Raw genomic sequence first — 21,515 nt, 5'->3', positions numbered from 1 at the left:
GGTTCTGTTATTAATAAAAATAAATTTATCTTTTATCTTTGCATACAAATGTAAATGTTGCTCTGGCCTGAACTCCAAGAAACTATTATTGTAATTCTGAGACTTTAAGTAAATTTTCAGGGAATATTTAAGAAATTGGAAGATAAAACAGTTCAAAGGTCTGTGAATAAGATAAAGATTGAATACTAAACCAAGATAACACTATTTTACCTTCTCTGGTCACCATATAGATCCCTGGGAGACTAGAGTGAAGAAAGGAAGGATGCATGGAGAGATACATTCAAAAGAAGTAATGAGTCATCACATACCATTTTGGAAAGCCAAACAATGTAACAAGATAAAAATGTACTAACAGCTTATACAGTCAATCTGCTTTCCCTTTGGCTATGCTTAAATTTCCTGATACCCACATGGCACTCAGAGTCTACACTCAGGAGATAATTTATTCTCCATTCCTTCGGGGCTGGTTAATTCCAGAGCTGAACTACTCAACAGTGGACCACTCTTTGAGGGTAGTACCAACAATGCTTTATTCATTCATACATCTCTACATGCACTGAGCAGAATGAATGACTAAATAAAACATTTTAATATTACAAAAAATCATGAAAGTATTTAAAACTTCAGCATTTCATTTTTAATTTTAAAACTAATTTATGATTAAGGTTATGAGAATCAAGTGTCACAGCAGTATATCATGTACATGGAATGGCCCTTATGTTTCCCACCAAACCTTCATTTTCCCTCAAGTTTTCAAATAAACCAGTATTAAGCATTTATAGTATGTTCTACCAGGTATTGTTCTGTATATTCATCAATAAACAGTCACAGTAACAAATTCAGAGAGAAGAGTTTTTTTTCTTTGTACAGTTATGCAATTTTTATTACAGAAAATATGCTGTATTTTTTTATTTTTTAGTTAACCAGATATAATGAATATCATTCCTTCTCAAGTTATCTAAACAGAGTCATCTTTGTGTATTAGTTGCATAGAATACCAGAGAAATACTTATATGTAATTTAATAATATTATTGATTAAAATTTAGGGAATTTTATTGTTACTATTTTCATTAGTTACAATGCTACAGGGCATTCTTTTTTTTTTTTCCTGGGATACATGTGCAGAACGTGCAGTTTTGTTACATAGGGTATACATGTTTCATGGTGGTTTGCTGCACCTATTGACCTGTCATCTGTGTTTTAAATCCTGCATGCATTAGGTATTTTTCTTAATGCTCTCCCTCCCCTTTCCCACCACCCCCCAACAGGCCCAGCTCTGGTGTGTGATGTTCCCCTCCCTGTGTCCATGTGTTCTCATTGTTCAACTCCCACTTATGAGTGAGAGCATTCAGTGTTTGGTTTTCTGTGTTAGTTTGCTGAGAATGATGGCTTCCAGCTTCATCCATATTCCTGCAAAGGACATGAACTCATCCTTTTTTATGGCTGCATAGTATTCCATGGTGTTTATGTGCCACATTTTCCTTATCCAGTCTATCATTGATGGGTATTTGGGTTGGTTCCAAGTCTTTGCTATTGTAAATAGGGCTGCAATAAACATACGTGTGCATGTGTCTTTATAGTAAAATGATTTATAATCCTTTGGGTATATACCCAGTAATGGGATTGCTGGGTCAAATGGTGTTTCTGGTTCTAGATCCTTGAGGAATCCCCACACTGTCTTCCACAATGGTTGAACTAATTTACACTCCCACCAACAGTGTAAAAGCATTCCTATTTCTCCACACCCTCACCAGCATCTGTTATTTGCTGACTTTTTAATAATTACCATTCTAACGTATGAGATGGTATCTCATTGCAGTGTTTTTTTCCTTTTCTCTAACCAGTGATGATGAGCTTTTTTTCATATATATCCTGGATGCATAAATGTCTTCTTTTGAGAAATGTCTGTTTATATCCTTTGCCCACTTTTTGACAGGGTTGTTTGTTTTTTTCTTGTAAATTTGTTTAAGTTCCTTGTAGATTCTGGATGTTAGACCTTTGTCAGATGGGTAGATTGCAGCAACCTAAAGAATGGGAGAAAATTTAGGTTCACTCAGATGATAGTTTCTTTTGCTGTACAGAGGATTTTTAGATTTGTTAGATCCCATTTATCAATGTTGGCTTTTGTTGCAATTGCTTTTGGTGTTTTAGTCATGAAGTCTTTCCTGAATGGTATTGCCTAGGTTTTTTCCTAGGGTTTTTATGATTTTGTGTTTTACATTTAAGTCTTATTCCACATATGGCTAGCCAGTTTTCCCAGCACCATTTATTAAATAGAGAATCCTTTCCCTGTTGCTTGTTTTTGTCATCTCTGTCAAAGATCAGATTGTTGTACAACATGTGTGGTGTTATTTCTGAGGTCTCTGTTGTGCTCCATTGGTCTATACATCTGTTTTGGTACCAGTACCATGCTGTTTTGGTTACTGTAGCCTTGTAGAGTTTGAAGTCAGGTAGCATAAGGCCTCCAGCTTTGTTCTTTTTGCTTAGGATTGTCTTGGCTATGCGGGCTCTTTTTTGGTTCCATGTAAAATTTGAAGTAGAGTTTTCTAATTGTGTAATGAAAATCAATAGTAGTTTGATGGGGATAGCATTGAATCTGTAAATTACTTTGGACAGTATGACCATTTTCACTATATTGATTCTTCCTATCCATGAGCATGGAACTTTTTTCCATTTGTTTGTGTCCTCTTTTATTTCACTGAGCAGTGGTTTGTAGTTCTCCTTGAAGAGGCCCTTCACGTCCCCTGTAAGTTGTATTCCCACGTATTTTATTCTCTTTGTAACAATTGTGAATGGGAGTGTATTCATGATTTGGCTCTCTGCTTGTCTATTGTTGCTGTACAGGAATTCTTGTGATTTTTGCATTGTTTTTGTATCCTGAGACTTTGCTGAAGATGCTTATTAGTTTAAGGAGTTTTGGGGCTGAGATGATGGGGTTTTCTAAATATACATTCATGTCATCTGCAAACAGAGACAATTTGACTTCTCTTCCTATCTGAATACACTTTATGTCTTTCTCTTGCCTGATTGCCCTGGGCAGAACTATGCTGAATAAGAGTGGTATCAGAAGGCATTCTTGTCTTGTGCCAGTTTTATAAGGGAATGCTTCCAGCTTTTGCCCATTCCGTATGATACTGGCTATGGGTTTTGTCATAAATAGCTCTTATTATTTTGAGATATGTTCCATTAATACCTAGTTTATTGAGAGTTTTTAGCATGAATAGGTGTTGAACTTTATCGAGGGCCTTTTCTGCATCTATTGAGATAATCATGTGGTTTTTATCATTGGTTCTGTTTCTGTGATGGATTATGTTTATTGATTTGGATACATTGAACCAGACTTGCATCCCAGGGATGAAGCCAACTTGATTGTGGTGGATAAGCTTTTTGATCTGCTGCTGGATTCAGTTTGCCAGTATTTTATTGAGGATTTTTGCATCAATGTTCATCAGGGATATTGACCTGAAGTTTTCTTTTTTTGTTGTATCTCTGCCAGGTTTTGGCATCAGGATGATGCTGGTCTCATAAAATGAGTTAGGGAGGAGTTCTTTTTCTATTGTTTGGAATAGTTTTGGAAGGAAGTACCAGCTCCTCTTCATACCTCCGGCAAAATTCGGCTGTGAATCTGTCTGGTTCTGGGCTTTTTTTGGTTGGTAGGCTATTAATTACTGCCTCAATTTTAGAACTTGTTATTGGTCTATTCAGGGATTCAATTTCTTCCTGGTTTAGTCTTGAGAGCGTGTATTTGTCCAGGAATTTATCCATTCCTTCTAGGTTTTCTAGCTTATTTGCATAGAGGTGTTTATAGTATTCTCTGATGTTAGTTTGTATTTCTGTGCTATCAGTGATGATATCCCCTTTATGATTTTTAAATTGTATTTATTTGATTCTTCTCTTTTCTTCTTTATTAGTCTAGCTGAAGTCTATCTATTTTGTTAATCTTTTCAAAGAATCAGTTTCTGGAATCATTGGGTTCTTTTAAGGGTTTTTCGTGTGTCTATCTTCTTCAGTTCTGCTCTGATCTTAGTTATTTCTTGTCTTCTGCTAGCTTTTGATTTTGTTTGCTCTTGCTTCTCCAGTTCTTTTAATTGCAATGTTAGGGTATCAATTTCAGATATTTTCAGATTTCTGATATGGGCATTTAGTGCTATAAATTTCCTTCTTAACATTACTTTAGCTGTGTCCCAGAGATTCTGGTACATTGTCTCTTTGTTCTCATTGGTTTCAAAGAACGTGTTTATTTATTTCTGCCTTAATTTTGTTGTTTACCCAGTAGTCTTTCAGGAGCAGGTTTTTCAATTCCCATGTAGTTGTGCAGTTTTAGTGAGTTTCTTAATCTTGAGTTCTAATTTGATTGCACTGTGGTCTGAGAGACTGTTTATTATTATTTCTGTCCTTTTACATTTGCTGAGGAGTGTTTTACTTCTAATTATGTGGTCGATTTTAGAATAAGTGCTATGTGGCCCTGAGAAAAATGTGTATTCTGTTGTTTTGGGGTAGGGAGTCCTGTAGATGTCTCCAGAGCTGAGTTCAAGTTCTGAATATCTTTGTTGGTTTTCTGTCTCGTTGATCTGTCTAAAATTGACAGTGGGATGTTAAAGTCTCCCACTATTATTGTGTGTGAGACTAAGTCTCTTTGTAGGTCTCTAAGAAGGTTTTATGAATCTGGGTGCTCCTGTATTGGGTGCATATGTAGTTGGGCTAGTTAACTCTTCTTGTTGCATTGATCCCTTTATCACTATGTAATGCCCTTCTTTATCTTTTTTTATTTTTGTTGGTTTAAAGTCTGTATTATCAGAAACTAGGATTGCAACCCCTGATTTCTTTTTTGCTTTCCATTTGCTTGATAAATATTCCTTCATCCCTTTATTTTGAGCCTATGTGTGTCTTTGCACGTGAGATGGGTCTCCTGAATACAGCACACTGATGGGTCTTGACTCCAATTTGCCATTCTGTGTTTTCTAACTGGGGCATTTAGCCCATTTACATTTAAGGTTAATATTGTTATGTGTAAATTTGATCCTGTCTTTATGATGCTAACTGATTATTTTATGTATTAGCTGATGTAGTTTCTTCATAGTGTCATTGGTTTTCATGTTTTGGTGTGTTTTTGTGGTGGCTGGTACCGCTCTTTCCTTTCTATATTTGTTCTTCCTTCAGGAGCTCTTGTAAGTCAGGCCTGGTGGTGACATAAATCCCTCAGCATTTGCTTGTCTGTAAAGGATTTTATTTCTCCTTCACTTGTGAAGCTTAGTCTGGCTGGATATGAAATTCTGGCTTGAAAATTATTTTCTGTAGGAATGTTGAATATTGGCCCCTACTCTTTTCTGGCTTGTTGGGTTTCTGCAGAGAGTTCCACTGTTAATCTGATGGGCTTCCCTTTGTAGGTAACTTGACCTTTCCCTCTGGCTGCCCTTAACATTTTTTCCTTCATTTCAACCTTGGAGAATCTGACAATCATGTGTCTTTGTGTTGCTCTTCTCAAGGAGTATCTTAGTGGTGTTCCCTGTATTTCCTGAATTTGAATATTGGCCTCTCTTGCTAGGTTGGGGAAGTTTTCCTGGATAATATCCTGAAGAGTATTTTCCAACTTGGTTCCATTCTCCCCATCACTTTCAGGTACACCAATCCATCGTAGGGTTGGTCTTTACACATAGTCTTATATTTCTTGGAGGCTTTGTTCATCCTTTTCACTCTTTTGTTCTCTAATCTTGTCTTCACACCTGATTTTAGTAAGGTGGTCTTCAATCTCTGATATCCTGTCTTCTGCTTGATCGATTTGACTATTGACACTTGTGTATGCTTCACGAAGTTCTTGTGCTATGGTTTTCAGCTCTATCAGGTCATTCCTGTTCTTCACTAAACTATTGATGTTTATGTACAAATTTTTTTGTGAACATGTTTTCAATTGCTAGAAATACAATTTGTGGGACATAGGTAAGTTTATATTTAACTGTTCATTGGTTTCTCTTTTTTGAGACAGAGTCTCACTTTGTCGCCCAGGCTGAAATGCAGTGGTGTGATCATAGCTCATGGCAACTTCAAGTCCTTGGGCTCAAGGGATCCTCCCCATTCAGTCTTCTGAGTAACAGGCTACAGATTCATGTCACTGTTTCTGGATAATTACTTTTATTTTTTGTACAGATGGGGGTTTTGCTATGTTGCCAGGCTAGTCTTGAACTACTGGGCTCAAGCAATCCTCTTGACTTGTCCTCCCAAAGTGCTGGGATGACAGGTGTGAGTCACTATGCCCGACCCTTATATTTAACTTTTTAAGAAGTTGCTACACTGTTTTCCATAGTATTGGCACCATTTTACATTCCCACCAGCAATGTATGAGGGTTCCAATTTCTCTACATCACCATCCATGCACATATATGTGTGCAATCCATGCACATATATAATATATATATTTGTGTGTTATATATATTTACATATTATATGTTATATATATTTGTGTGTGTGCATGCATTGGTGATATAGATAAATTGGAATTTTTATACATTGCTGGTAGAGAAATTATATATATATATGTACATATATACACACACAAGACAATTTATATATGTATGAGTGTGTGTGTGTGTGTGCGCGCACGCAGTAACCATTCTAGTGGCTGTAAAGTGGTATGTATGTCATTGTGGTTTTGATTTTGCATTTCCCTAATATCTAATGATTTTGAGCATCTTTTCATGTGCTTATTGCCCACATAAACATCATCATAGGATAAATTGAAAACCTAACCAGAACAGTAATGATAAAGGAGATTGAATCAGTATTCAAAACTCTTCCAACAAAGGAAAGCTCAGGACCTGATCGCTTCACTGGGCAATTCCATCAAACATTTTATACTAATGCAAAATTATTTACACATTCAAAACAAACTCTATCAAAATTTCATTGACTTTTTTGCAGAAATAGAAAAAACAATCCTAAAATTTACATGGACCCACAAAAGACCCCAAATAGTCAAACCACTGTTGAGAAAATGAAACAAAGCTGAAGACATCACACTTCTTGATTTTAAAATAGATTTCAAAACTACAGTGATTAAAAGAGTACTGGACTGGCATAAAAACAGACATGAGACATGTAGACAATGGAACAGAATAGAAAGCCCAGAACTAAATCCACACATATACAGTGAATGTTTGACAAGTGTGCCACACACACACAATGTGGAAAGGATAGTCTCTTCAACAAATAGTGTTGGGAAAAGTGAATATCCACATAGAAATAAATGAAATTAGGCATATATTACACCATACACAAAAATCATCTCAAAATAAATTAAATATGTAAACATAAAACCTGAACCTCTTAGAAGAAACTTTTATAAGAAAACATGGAAGATAGCTTGTGATATTGGTCTTGGCAATGATTTCTTAGATATGACACCAAAAGCACAGGCACTAAAATAAAAAAATAGACAAGTAGAATTACACCAAAATAAAAATCTTCTGCACAGCAAAGCAAACAATCTATAAGGTGGAAAGGCAACCTATGGAATTGGAGAAAGTATTTGTAATTGTAAAACCCTGATGAAAGATTAATCTCCAAAATATAAATTAAACTTCTACAATTGAATAACAACCCTGCATTTAGGTAAACAACCCTAAATAATGACTCAATTAGAAAACGGGCAAAGGACCTGACTCCAAAAACACACACACACACACACACACACACACACACACACATACACACACACACAAATAACAAAGAGGTATTTGAAAATATCTTCAGCATCACAATCATCAGGAAATGCATATTCAAGCAACAATGAGCTATCACCTCACATCTGTTAGGATAGCTATTATCAAAAAGCAAAAGATGGTTTCTTTTGCTGTGCAGAAGCTGTTTAATTTAATTAGGTCCCACGTGTCAATTTTTGTTTTTGTTTCAATTGTTTTTGGTGTCTTCATCATCAAATCTTTGCCAGGGCCTATGTCCAAAGTGTTATTTCCTAGGTTATCCTCCAGGGTTTTTGTAGTTTTAGGTTTTACATTTAAGTCTTTAATCCGTCTTGAGTTGTTTTTAGTATATAGTGTAAGGAAGGGATGCGGTTTCAATCTGCATATGACTAGCCAGTTGTCCCAGCACCGACCCAGCAATCTCATTATTGGGTAAATACCCAAAGGAATACAAATTGTTTTACCATAAAGATATATGCATGTGTATGCTCATTGTAGCACTATTCAGGATAGCAAAGACATGGAATCAACCTAAACTCCCATCAACAGTAGACTGGATGAAGAAAATGTTGTACATATACACCATGAAACACTACACAACTATAAAAAACAGAGCAAGATCATGTCCTTTGCAGCAACATGGGTGGAGCTGAAGGTCATTGTCCTAAGCAAACTCTTTTTTCAAGATTTTTAGTTTCTTTGCGCTGGGTACCTATTCCTCCTTTAGCTCTGAGAAGTTTGATGGACTGGAGCCTTCTCTCATATGGTCAAAGTCATTCTCCGTCCAGCTTTGATCCATTGCTGGCGATGAGCTGCGTTCCTTTGGAGGGGGCGATGCGCTCTTATTTTTTGAATTTCCAGCTTTTCTGCCCTGCTTTTTCCCCATCTTTGTGGTTTTGTCTGCCTCTGGTCTTTGATGATGGTGAGGTACTGATGGGATTTTGGTGTAGGGGTCCTTCCTGTTTGTTAGTTTTCCTTCTAACAGTCAGGACCCTCAACTGTAGGTCTGTTGGAGATTGCTTGAGGTCCACTCCAGACCCTGTTTGCCTGGGTATCAGCAGCAGAGGCTGTAGAAGATAGAATATTGCTGAACAGCGAGTGTACCTGTCTGATTCTTGCTTTGGAAGCTTCCTCTCAGGGGAGTACTCCACCGTGTGAGGTGTAGGTGTAGGGTGTTGGTCTGCCCCTAGTAGGGGATGTCTCCCAGTTAGGCTACTCAGGGGTCAGGGACCCACTTGAGCAGGCAATCTGTCCCTTCTCAGATCTCAACCTCCGTGTTGGGAGATCCACTGCTCTCTTCAAAGCTGTCAGACATAGTCATTTGCGTCTGCAGAGGTTTCAGCTGCCTTTTCTTTTTTTTGTTGTTGTTGTTTAGCTGTGCCTTGTCCCCAGAGGTGGAGTCTGTCTTCTGTGTCGCTGGTGCTGGGAGTTGGAGACTGGAGCTGTTCCTATTCGGCCATCTTGCTCCGCCCCCTCCGTCCTAAGCAAACTAATGCAGAAACAGAAAACCAAATACCTCGTGTTCTCACTCATAAGTGGGAACTAAACATTGAGTACACATGGACGCAAAGAAGGTAACAACAGACACCAATGCCTACTGGAGGGTAGAGGGTGGGAGGAGGGTGAGGATTGAAAAACTACCTGTTGGGTATTGTGTTTATTACCTGGGTGACAAAATGATCTGTACACCAAAGCCCCATGAAATGCGATTTACCTGTATAACAAACCTGCAAGTGTACCTCGGAACCTAAAATAAATGTTTTCCTTTAAAAATAAATGGTATTGTTCGTGAGAATGTGGAGAGATTAGAACTCTTGCACACTGTTGTTGGGAATGGAAAACAGTGCAGTCATGGGGAAAAACATTAAAATGGAGCTATCATAAGATCCAGCAATCCCACTTCTAGGTACACATACAAAAGAATTGAAACCAGGATCTCAAATTGATATCTGCACTCCCATGTTCATTGCATCATTATTTACATAGCATGTATAAAATCAACTCTCTTCTCTCTCTCTCCATATATCTATATCTATATCTAATATATCTATCTTATGGGCCAGTGTGGACCCAAGTAGTCTTCTAAATAGCTTGTTAAAAAAAGAGGCAAATAATATCAAAACAATTTTAATGGTTAATGATTGAGGTTGAATTTAATGAAAAAGTTCACCTTTTGTGGGTACATCACTTGATGTGCTTTGCTAAATATAGTCATGTAATTCCCTCACAATCAAGATATAAAACATTTTCATTATCCTAAAACGTTCCCTTTTTTAACTTCTGTAGCTAATCTCTTCTGTAGCTAATTTTCTGCCTCTGGAACTACTGATCAAATATCTGTTCCCGTAGTTTAGTCTTTCCCAGAATCATATAAATGAAACCATATAGTACTTTTATATGATTACAGATCATTTGTATCTGTTTCTTTCACTTAGAATACCATTTTTAAGATTAGTGTTTTTTTATGTGTAGGTAGTTTATTCCGATATATGTGTAAACCAGTTTAAGATTGTCCGATGTTGCCCTGGACAGTGAACTGCTGATGTTACTGTTAAATATCTCTTTGATTTTTCTAAATCACTTACAGGACTCCTCTGGGATACTTTCTCTTCAGCTAAGGTAGCCTAGAGTGGTGCCTTTTATTGCCGATAATTAGTGCTTTTGTAACACTGACCCCCAGAGACAAGTTTGTCTTTGTTTTATTTCAATAGATTCCCTTGAGTCTGTAGTAAATAAAAACAAAACTGCAGCATTTTATAAATGTACAATTGGTAATATACAATATCTCTTTCTTGCAAGAATTGTTTATCTTTCATCAAATAATGCCTTGATTTTAATTTTCACTTCCTAATTTTATTGTATTTCAAAGAATATGTGTCTATCTTGTTTGAGGCTTTGAGTGATGGCAATCCCAATTGTAATAACAAAATTTCACCAAGTTTAACTTATTTGGAATGAAAGATAGATGCCCATTAAAATTATTAATACCTGAGTCTCAATCTTCATAGTGAGGATGAACTTGAGGAAATGTGGAAATTCTCTACAGAAACACAATATGTACCCATTGCATCTCCCACAAAAATCATTGGTAATAAATCTGCCTATTGGATAACAAAATATGGTCATAAAATGAGTAAAATTGTCACTAATTATGTTAGCATGCGTCTCTTCTGTGCATACAGAAAGAAATGAATAATAGATCCAAAAAGGTAAGCTATAATTTTAACTTAGTCTAAAATCAGAAATTAAGGCAAATGCACAGTAAATGTAATTCAGGGAGTTAAATTTGGCTACTGAATTTTCATGCTTTATAAATGTGTTTTAATACATTAATTTTATAGTTATATACTAATAAGTGTTGAAATCTATTTTATTAATATACTGTTGCATCAATATAATGAAGTAGACTGATGCATTTAATATAACAGAAAAATAATACAAACTGGGACTAAATAGAATTCTTACATGTAGAAAGGATCGAAAGTAATATTTCTTCAGGGATTTTCAAAGGTGTTATAAAGAATATAGGAGGCTGAGGCAGGAGAATCGCTTGAACTCGGGAGGCGGAGGTTGCATTGAGCCCAGATGGCGCCACTGCACTCCAGCTTGGGTGACAAGCGTGAGACTCTGTCTCAAAAATTAATTAATTAATTAAGTTGGATTAAAAAATCGAAGAAAGTTAGAGTGAAGTTCTTTAAGAGAACCGTGAAGTTCTTTAAGAGACTATCCTATAACTGATAACTGATAAGGTAGAAAAACTGGAAAACATGTTTGGTACATTTATTTGATCATGTTCTCCCACCTTAAGAGTTATCTCACATAGGATAGTCTCTCGAAGAACTTTATAGCTCAGTTCCACTCTTACATTATATTCCTTCTCATGAAATGTTTCACACTGCTACAATAACTTTCTTCAATTCTTTAATCCAACTTTTAAATAATACATCTTTATGGTGTATCAGTTTCCAGAAACCATGACTTCGAATAAAATATGCCTTGTATAAATGTAACTTGGCATATGTAATTTGATAACTAGCTCACCATGTATTTATTTTAATCTATGTTATTGCAGACATTGTGAACTGTTCAATCAGTACCTTTAAGAAACTTTCAGTGTTTAAAGAACATAAACACATAAAATACGATCAAACATTACTTAACAATGAAGATACTTCTGAGAAACGTATCGCTAGGCAATTCTGTTGTACAAACATCCAAGTGTACTTACAGGAACCTAGGTGGTACAGCTTACTACACACCTACGCCATATAGTGTAGTCCGTTGTTTCTAGGCTGCAAACCTGTACAGCATGTTACTGTAGTAAATACTGTAGGCAATTGTAGCACAATGGTAAGTACTTATACATCTACACATGTCTAAATACAGAAAAGGTACAGTAAAAATAAGGTATTATAATATTATGGGGCCATATTGTACATGCAGTCTGTCATTGACCAAAATGTTATTATGTGGGACATGACTGTATTGATATATAGCAGCTAATTCGTGTTGTAATAAAGGTCTACAAAAACACTTATGGGGCAGAAAGGATGGCTTCCATGGAATTTTGGAGATAAGAGAGGCCTTTCAGGAGAAAGTAATAATTATGCTAAGACTAAAAATATGCATAAGGAAAGATGACTGAGATATAAATATATGCAAATAACACAGCGGTATTAGATAACCACATTTAGAAAATGGCTTCAGGATATTCAATTAGGTTCAGTAAAAGTTTTTCTACAACTCTGGAACACTACGCAGATCATGCACACTTTTTATGCCTTAGTTTCTCCATATGTAGAGTGGGAGAAATGTACCCCATACCTCATTGCTCATTAAATATATGCTATTAGAACTATTTGCCACTCAATAAAGGATAGCACTTACATTTTTGAACAATTCAAGAATGTGGTACAACTAATATTTTTGTGTGCTGATGAAAGTAAAGTCAACAATAAGTTTGGGGAGGTTGAAGGGTGAAAGCATAAAGGGCCCTGTTTGCCAGGATAGTATTTTGGACTTAAATCTATCATATCAGAAATTTTCAAAGGTTTGATTTTCAAGAATCACCCAGATCAGGGTGTCCAATGTTTTGGCTTTCCTGAGCCACAGTGGAAGAAGAATTGTCTTGGGCCACACATAAAACACACTAACACTCATGATAGCTGATGAAGTTTAAAGTAATTGCAAAAACATCTCACAGTGTTCTAAGAAAGTTTACAAATTGATGTTGGACCACATTCAAGGCCTCATACGGCCCCTGGGTGGTGAGTTGGACAAGCTTGACCTAGGGAGTTTTGTAAATGTAATTTTGAGTTATCGTTTTTACTGCTTCTGAAGTCAATATTTCTGGGATAGAGTTAATGTGGCCTATGTTTAATATGCACCCCAGGAGGCTGGGCATGGTGGCTCACACCTGTAATCCCAGTAATTTGGGAGACTGAGGCGGGTGGATCATGAGGTCAGGAATTCAAGACCAGCATGGCCAAGATGGTGAAACCCCGTCTCTACTAAAAATACAAAAAAATTAGCTGGGTGTGGTGGCGGGCACCTGTAATCCCAGCTACTCAGGAGGCTGAGGCAGAGAACTGCTTGAACCCGGGAGGTGGAGGTTGCAGTGAGCCAAGATCACACCACTGCACTCCAGCCTGGGTGACAAAGCAAGACTCTGTCTGAAAAAAAAAAAGGAAAGCACTCCAGGTTACTGTAGATAACGTGCATGTTAAATGTCAAGTAAAGACTACAATCTCATTGACATTTCCAACTAGAGAGAAGTCATTGAAAGTGTATTTAAGATGAAAATTTTAACATTAACCTCTTGTTTTTAGGGAGATTACTCCTGGAAATCATATGGAATATGGGCTGTCTTATTAACAGGGAGTAGGTGAGGGGGCCTTTACTTTAAACTATTTATAAATTTTAAATCTTAGAGTATAAATGTGACAGTGGGACTAGAATACAGGTAAAGAGTCAAATACATTTGCAAGAAAGAAATTAGAGATTTTAATAAACTTTTGGATTGTGAGAATAATTGAATGGAAGGGATTGGGTTTAATTCTCCATTTTCACTCCCAACCATATATACAGTAAATGATTTTAAGGAAGGTCATTTTACTCCACAGTATATAGCAATTCAGACTTTTGCATTTTGCTTTTGAATTAAGATAATCCTTTGATGTCCTCCAGAGAAACAATTTGCCCACTAGTTTTAATCTTATTATGTTCATGCATCTGGATAAAAACAGTGTGGGGAGAGATAAGGAGAGAGAGAAAGAGGAAGACAGTGTGAGAGACACACAGAGGGAGAGGGAGAGAGAGAGATTTGATCCCAACGAAATGAGATTTATTTTTCTTCAGAAGTTCTGAAACAGCCTAATGCTTAGGCGTTAATTCTTATTCTGTATACAAATCTCATCACCACTTTCTGAAAATCTAGACTGTATCTTTATAATACAAAATTATAGTATCACTTGATTTTCAGTATGAAAATATCCTTTCATGTATTCATTTATCTCTGAGAAAACTCAGGCCCCATGATTTCAGATAACTTTCTTCAGGTGATGTAATTGGCTAATGGTATAAGACTTTCATCCCCAGGACCATCATTGTATCTTCATTTTCATCACCATCTTCATCTTTTTTTGCCATTGTCATCATTGTCATGATCACATATCTAAAACATTCAAATGTATGAACAGAACTGATTTATATTTCTTATTGACATAGGAATGTTATTATCATCTTTATTCATTCTCCGGTTTCCTGTATATAGACAAAAGCAGGCGAAAGCTATTCTTGTTTACCACATTTCTGTATCAAATCTTAATTTATGTTCAATTCCTTTATTCTACCACTCAGTTTTAATAATACATTGCTAGAAAATTATGAAGTGATAGCTATGATAACATCTTAAGCATGTAGATGACATTTAATAAAGTATTTTTATAGTTCTGTTTCAATTACAGAATCAAATAGGCACCTTGAAAATTAAGAAAAAATTAAATATTCAGCTGTAATGTTTCTAATGATTCCAAATATAACTTTTTTCATATAACACATTATCGGTTTTGAAAGGGAATGATCATTGTACAAAATCAAAATTGCTGAGAATGAAAGCATTAATAGCAGATCTGTAATTCTCTCTCTCCATCCTTGATGATGCATGAGGTAGTTTTGATTTAGATTAGACCTTGCAAATGCTCGGATAGAATTTACTAGTTGAAAGACAACCAGCTACTTGGGAGGCTGAGTCATGAGAATCACTTGAATCCGGGAGGTGAAGGCTCTGGTGGGCTCCACCCAATTCGAGCTTCTGGGGGACTTTGTTTACCCACTTAAGCCTCAGCAATTGTGGGCACCCCTCCCCCAGCCTTGCTGCCGCCTTGCAGTTAGATCTCAGACTGCTGTGCTAGCAATGAGGGAGGCTCCGTGGGCGTAGGACCCTCTGGGTCAGGTGTGGGATATAATCTCCTGGTGTGCTGTTTGCTAAGACCCTTGGTAAAGTGCAAGATTAGGGTGGGAGTTTCCCGATTTTCCAGGTGCTGCGTGTCTCAATTTCCTTTGGCTAGGAAAAGGAATTCCCTTCCCTCTTGGGCTTCCCAGGTGAGGCGATGCCTCACCCTGCTTCAGCTCTCACTAGTCGGGCTGCACCAGCTGACCAGTGCCAACTGTCCGACATGACACACCCCAGTGAGATGAACCTGGTACCTCAGTTGAAAATGCAGAAATCACCTGTCTTCTGTGTCACTCACGCTGGGAGCTGGAGGCTGGAGCTGTTCCTATTCGGCCATCTTGGGTGTGACCCCTACATATGACTTTTTTTTCAACTTTTATTTTAGGTTTAAGGGGTATATGTGCAGGTCTGTTACATGAGTAAATTGCACGTTGCTGAGGTTTGGGCTACAAATGATCCCATCACCCAGGTAGTGAGCATAGTATTTGATAGGTCATTTTTTAACCATCACTCCCCTTTCCCTCTCTAGTAGTCCCCAGTGGCTATTGCTGCCATCTTTATGTCCATGTGTACCCAGTGTTTACCTCCCACTTGTAAGTGAGAATATGCAGTATTCGGTTTTCTGTTTCTGCATTAATTTATTTAGGATAATGGCCTGCAGCTGCATCCACGTGGCTGCAAAACACATGATTTAATTCTTTTTTTATGGTTGTCCAGTATTCTCATATTTGACATTTTTAATTGTTCTATAAATGCAGAGAAGACACTGGGAGGCCATTTTCCAGAATCCCCTCATCGGTATAGTTCTATCTTAAAGTTTTTCAGTGAAAGTACTTTGCTCGAAATTTGGAAGTTGTAAGAGAAGCAGAGGTCATTATTTTCCAGAGGTATTTATAGTCAAACTGGAGAGCAAGGTGAGATCCATACTAACTTCTTAAGTGTTTGAGAACTACATGCTTTACTGCTAAGGCTATTGGTTAGAACTCTCCCAGAAATTACTGAAAGTCACTGCCATTTCCCACTGAGCTTTCCTGAATCATTCTCTGTAGGGCCTTGAGCTGAAATCTCTAGTTCTAGTTTCCTCAACCTTCATCTCTGGTTCTCAGACTTTTGCTTCCCTTCCACTCTTCAAAACAAGGTTGAGTCTTGGAGCCTGCTGCATAAAAAAGAGTACAAGTTAATTTAGGTTGAAATGGGCCACTAAAATGAGCAACAAAATGAGGAACTGAGATCCTCCATGTGTATCCGTTTTCTTTTCCTTTAGAGACAATTTTTGAAGCTCCACTGCCTCAGAGGCTAGGATTGAGAAGTAGAGTCACCAAGATATAGGGCAAAAAATTCCTTCCAACTAACTCCCATTTGTTGGATCAGCTTATTTCTAAAAGACATTATAGGAGGATAGAGGCCTTCAGGGATTGGCAATTCAGAGTATAGAATGTAATCAGTTTTCACACTGATCAAACTAAATGGTTCAGTTATGTGAAGATATTCCTCAGAGAATAAAAATACCAAAGTATGGGATAAAGGAGAGAATGCTGGCTGTCACATAAGGACACTAGATATTCTGCGAAATTCTATCAACAAAAAGGAATGAACTATGAATGCATGCAATAGCATGAATGAAACTCAAAAAATACTATGCTGAGCAAAAGCAGACATACATAAAGTTCACACAGTATGCCCTCTTTAATAAGAAATTCCAGGCTGGGTACCATGGTTCATGCTTATAATGCCAACACTTTGAGAGGCAGAGGCAGGAGGATTGCTTGAGCTCAGGAATTTAAGACCAACCTGGGAAACAGCAAGACCTCATCTCTACAAAAATTAAAAAATTAGCTGTGTGTGGTGGTGTGCACCTGTAGTCCCAGCTACTTGGGACGTTGAGGCGGGTGGATTGCTTGAGCTCAGGAGTTTGAGGCTGTAGTGACCCATGATTATGCCACTCCACTCCAGCCTCTGAGACATTGTCTTAAATATACATATATATTTTATATAAAATATATAAAGAAATTCCAGAAAAGACAAAACAAGTCTATAGTGACTGAAAGAACACCAGTGAATACCTCAATCCAGTGACAGATGGGGTTAGAGGTGGGAGATGGAGAATGACTAGTTCAAGTGATTTTCCTGCTTCAGCCACTGAGTAGCTGGGATTACAGGTGTATGCCACAACACCCGGCTAAGTTTTGTCCTTTTTAGTAGAGACAAAGTTTCACCGTGTTAGGCTAGTCTCAAACTCCTGACCTCAGAAGATCCACCCACCTCAGCCTCCCAAAGTGCAGGGATTACAGGCATGAGCCACCATGCCTGGCCAAGTTAAATTATTTTTAAACCCCAAAACAACCAAAAATGTTTACAAATATCATATTCTTAATATTCTTAATCATTGTAACTCTCCAGGTGGATCTTCTACAATAGACTAATTTATTTGCCTATTTTATACTCTGGTTACAGCATCCTGGAACCTTTAATTTTTTTCTTCATCTTTCAGGGTCCATCAAAAGAAATGATTTCTTGGGTGGCTACTTTGATCTTTAAAATTAATCAGGTTTTCTACCTCGATTTTATCACAACATGAATTACATAACATAATAATTATCAGATTCTGTGTTTTTGACTGTTTTAGGAATGCAAGATACTTAAGAGCAGATATGATGCTTAGCAATTAACACACATGTTGAAGTAATTGTCTCAGTATATCTAGCGATGTTCACGGGTACAAAACATTCAGTATATAAAACTATTATTTATGGAAGAGCTATTTCTAGGCGTAGAGGAAATTTAATATTTTAGATTGAAGAAGGTAGTTTATCACTAGAGAGTAGGAAGATCTACTCAGAAAGAACAACACAGAGAGCTGCAGAGAACACAGAGATGCAGTAAACCTAATACGATATTATTCAAGCAGAGAAATGGAATAACTCTGAACTAAGGTAATTTGTTGAAGACTGCATTCAATTTTCCCATTCATGTTCCAACAGTATATTATTTATATCCAAATTTTGTCTTGTTTCGAAAATAACAAAATCTTTGAAGCATATCCTTGAGAGCTTCTTTCACCTGCTGGTTCCTTAGAGTATAAATGAAGGAGTTGAGTAAAGGGGCAACAGAGGTATTGAGCACAACTACTCCTTTAGTTAAAGTCACCCTTTCTTTTGCTGATGGTTTCACATACATAAAGATACAACTCCCACAAGTAATAGAGACAACAATCATGTGTGAAGAACAAGTGGATAAAGCCTTGGTTTGTTGCTGAACAGAAGGGAATTTTAGAATGGTTTTGATGATGTATGTGTAGGAGAAGATCACTAACAACAACGTGATGATGAGTGTCAGCACAGCTAAAATAAAAGCCATTAATTCTATAAAACATGTATCTGTGCAAGAAATCTGTAGAATAGGAGAAGTGTCACATAAGAAGTGATCAATAGTTTTGGAAGCACAGAAATCCAGCTTGAGTCCCAAGACCAAAGGGGGAAAGATGATTAGGAATCCAGTTACCCAAGAGATGAATAGAAGTTGGTAGCACACTTTGCTGCTCATAATGATTGGATAATGCAGTGGCTTGCAGATGGCAATGTAGCAGTCATAGGACATGGCAGCCAGGAGGTAAAACTCAGTAACTCCTAATAAAAGGAAGAAGAATAATCGAGTTGCACAAGCATTGTAGGAAATTGTCTTGTCTCCAGTCAGAATGCTTGTCAAGAATTGTGGAATGCAAACAGTTGTGAATGAAATTTCTAAGAAGGAGAAATTTTGGAGGAAGAAATACATTGGAGTCTTGAGCCGTGGATCCAGCAGGGTGAGGGGAATGATGGTTAAGTTTCCCATCAGGCTCAGGATATAATTACAAAATAGAAACAGAAAAATCACAGTCTGTAGTAGAGGGTCATTTGTCAGTCCAAGCAGAGTGAACACTATCTCCATTGATTGGTTCTTCATTTTTCTTTTGTCCTGTGAAATCTGCAGAAAATAAAAACTAATATCACAAGTAAGAAAATACATTACTTCATTCTTAGCCCTGGAAAGTTTCATATTTAGAAAGTTACCCACGTGCAAATATTTTCACAAGTCAACTTAGATTTCATAAAAATGAACCCATCCACCAATTCATCAGTCATGTTTATAAGAATGTTAAAAGATTCTTCTCTTGTCCAGAGTTAAATAAGTCCTACCTGCCACATTACTGAAAACTTTTCACTCATTTGAAATAAGTTTCGAGGGCGGAGCAAGATGGCCGAATAGGAAGAGCTCCAGTCTCCAACTCCCATCGTGAGTGACACAGAAGATTGGTGATTTCTGCATTTTCAACTGAGGTACTGGGGTCATCTCACTAGGGAGTGCCAGACAATCGGTGCTGGTCAGCTGCTGCAGCCCGACCAGCAAGACCTGAAGCAGGGCGAGGCATCACCTCACCTGGGAAGCGCAAGGAGGATGGGAATCCCTTTTCCTAGCCAGGGGAACTGAGACACACAACACCTGGAAAATTGGGTAACTCCCACCCCAATATTGCACTTTAAGCAGCAAACGGGCACACCAGGAGATTATACCCCACACCTGGCCGGGAGGGTCCCATGCCCACGGAGCCTCCCTCATTGCTAGCACAGCAGTCTGCGATCTAACCGCAAGGCAGCAGCGAGGCTGGGGGCGGGGCACCCGCCATTGCTGAGGCTTAAGTAGGTAAACAAACCCACTGGGAAGCTCGAACTGGGTGGAGCTCACAGCAGCTCAAGGAAACCTGCCTGTCTCTGTAGACTCCACCTCTGGGGACAGGGCACAGCTAAACAACAACAACAACAACAAAAGCAGCAGAAACCTCTGCAGACGCAAACAACTCTGTCTGACAGCTTTGAAGAGAGCAGTGGATCTCTCAACATGGAGGTTGAGATCAGAGAAGGGACAGACTGCCTGCTCAAGTGGGTCCCTGACCCCTGAGTAGCCTAACTGGGAGACATCCCCCACTAGGGGCAGTCTGACACCCCACACCTCACAGGGTGGAGTACACTCCTGAGAGGAAGCATCCAAAGTAAGAATCAGACAGGTACACTTGCTGTTCAGCAATATTCTATCTTCTGCAGCCTCTGCTGCTGATACCCAGGCAAACAGGGTCTGGAGTGGACCTCAGGCAATCTCCAACAGACCTACATTTGAGGGTCCTGACTGTTAGAAGGAAAACTATCAAACAGGAAGGACACCTACACCAAAACCCCATCAGAACGTCACCATCATCAAAGACCAGAGGCAGATAAAACCACAAAGATGGGGAAAAAGCAGGGGAGAAAAACAGGAAATTCAAAAAATAAGAGCACATCTCCCCCTGCAAAGGAGCGCAGTTCATCGCCAGCAATGGATCAAAGCTGGATGGAGAATGACTTTGACGAGATGAGAGAAGAAGGCTTCAGTCCATCAAACTTCTCAGAGCTAAAGGAGGAATTACGTACCCAGCAAAGAAACTAAAAATCTTGAAAAAAGAGTGGAAGAATTCATAGCTAGAGTAATTAATGCAGAGAAGGTCATAAACGAAATGGCAGAGATGAAAACCATGACACGAGAAATACGTGACAAATGCACAAGCTTCAGTAACCGACTAGATCAACTGGAAGAAAGAGTATCAGTGATTGAGGATCAAATGAATGAAATGAAGCGAGAAGAAAAACCAAAAGAAAAAAGAAGAAAAAGAAATGAACAAAGCCTGCAAGAAGTATGGGATTATGTAAAAAGACCAAATCTATGTCTGATTGGGGTGCCTGAAAGTGAGGGGGAAAATGGAACCAAATAGGAAAACACTCTTCAGGATATCATTCAGGAGAACTTCCCCAACCTAGTAGGGCAGGCCAACATTCAAATCCAGGAAATACAGAGAACGCCACAAAGATACTCCTCGAGAAGAGCAACTCCAAGACACATAATTGCCAGATTCACCAAAGTTGAAATGAAGGAAAAAATCTTAAGGGCAGCCAGAGAGAAAGATCGGGTTACCCACAAAGGGAAGCCCATCAGACTAACAGCAGATCTATCGGCAGAAACTCTACAAGCCAGAAGAGAGTGGGGACCAATATTCAACATTCTTAAAGAAAAGAATTTTCAACCCAGAATTTCATATCCAGCCAAACTAAGTTTCATAAGTGAAGGAGAAATAAAATCCTTTACAGATAAGCAAATGCTTAGAGATTTTGTCACCACCAGGCCTGCCTTACAAGAGACCTTGAAGGAAGCACTAAAGATGGAAAGGAACAACCGGTACCAGCCATTGCAAAAACATGCCAAAATGTGAAGACCATCGAGGCTAGGAAGAAACTGCATCAACTAACTAGCAAAATAACCAGTTAATATCATAATGGCAGGATCAAGTTCACACATAACAATA

At 38.0% G+C, this 21,515-nt stretch overlaps 1 protein-coding gene across 1 annotated transcript; it reads right to left on the bottom strand.

Moving 5' to 3' along the window:
- Positions 1-18,133: 18,133 nt before the first annotated feature.
- Positions 18,134-19,145, bottom strand: LOC119620700 (olfactory receptor 6C6-like). Its single transcript, XM_037988503.2, has one exon. The coding sequence runs from the start codon at positions 19,088-19,090 to the stop codon at positions 18,134-18,136; it is 957 nt and encodes a 318-aa protein (XP_037844431.2). The 5' UTR covers positions 19,091-19,145.
- Positions 19,146-21,515: the final 2,370 nt, after the last annotated feature.

The sequence above is a fragment of the Chlorocebus sabaeus genome, chromosome 11 (assembly GCF_047675955.1).
Source record: "Chlorocebus sabaeus isolate Y175 chromosome 11, mChlSab1.0.hap1, whole genome shotgun sequence".
NCBI classification, from domain to species: domain Eukaryota; kingdom Metazoa; phylum Chordata; class Mammalia; order Primates; family Cercopithecidae; genus Chlorocebus; species Chlorocebus sabaeus.
The sequence above is the reverse complement of the archived record's forward strand: the minus strand, read 5'-3'. Positions and strand labels throughout refer to the sequence as shown.

Bases quoted from the DNA above. Each gene is read 5' to 3' on its own strand.
- LOC119620700 (XM_037988503.2), bottom strand. From the start codon at position 19,090: ATGAAGAACCAATCAATGGAGATAGTGTTCACTCTGCTTGGACTGACA.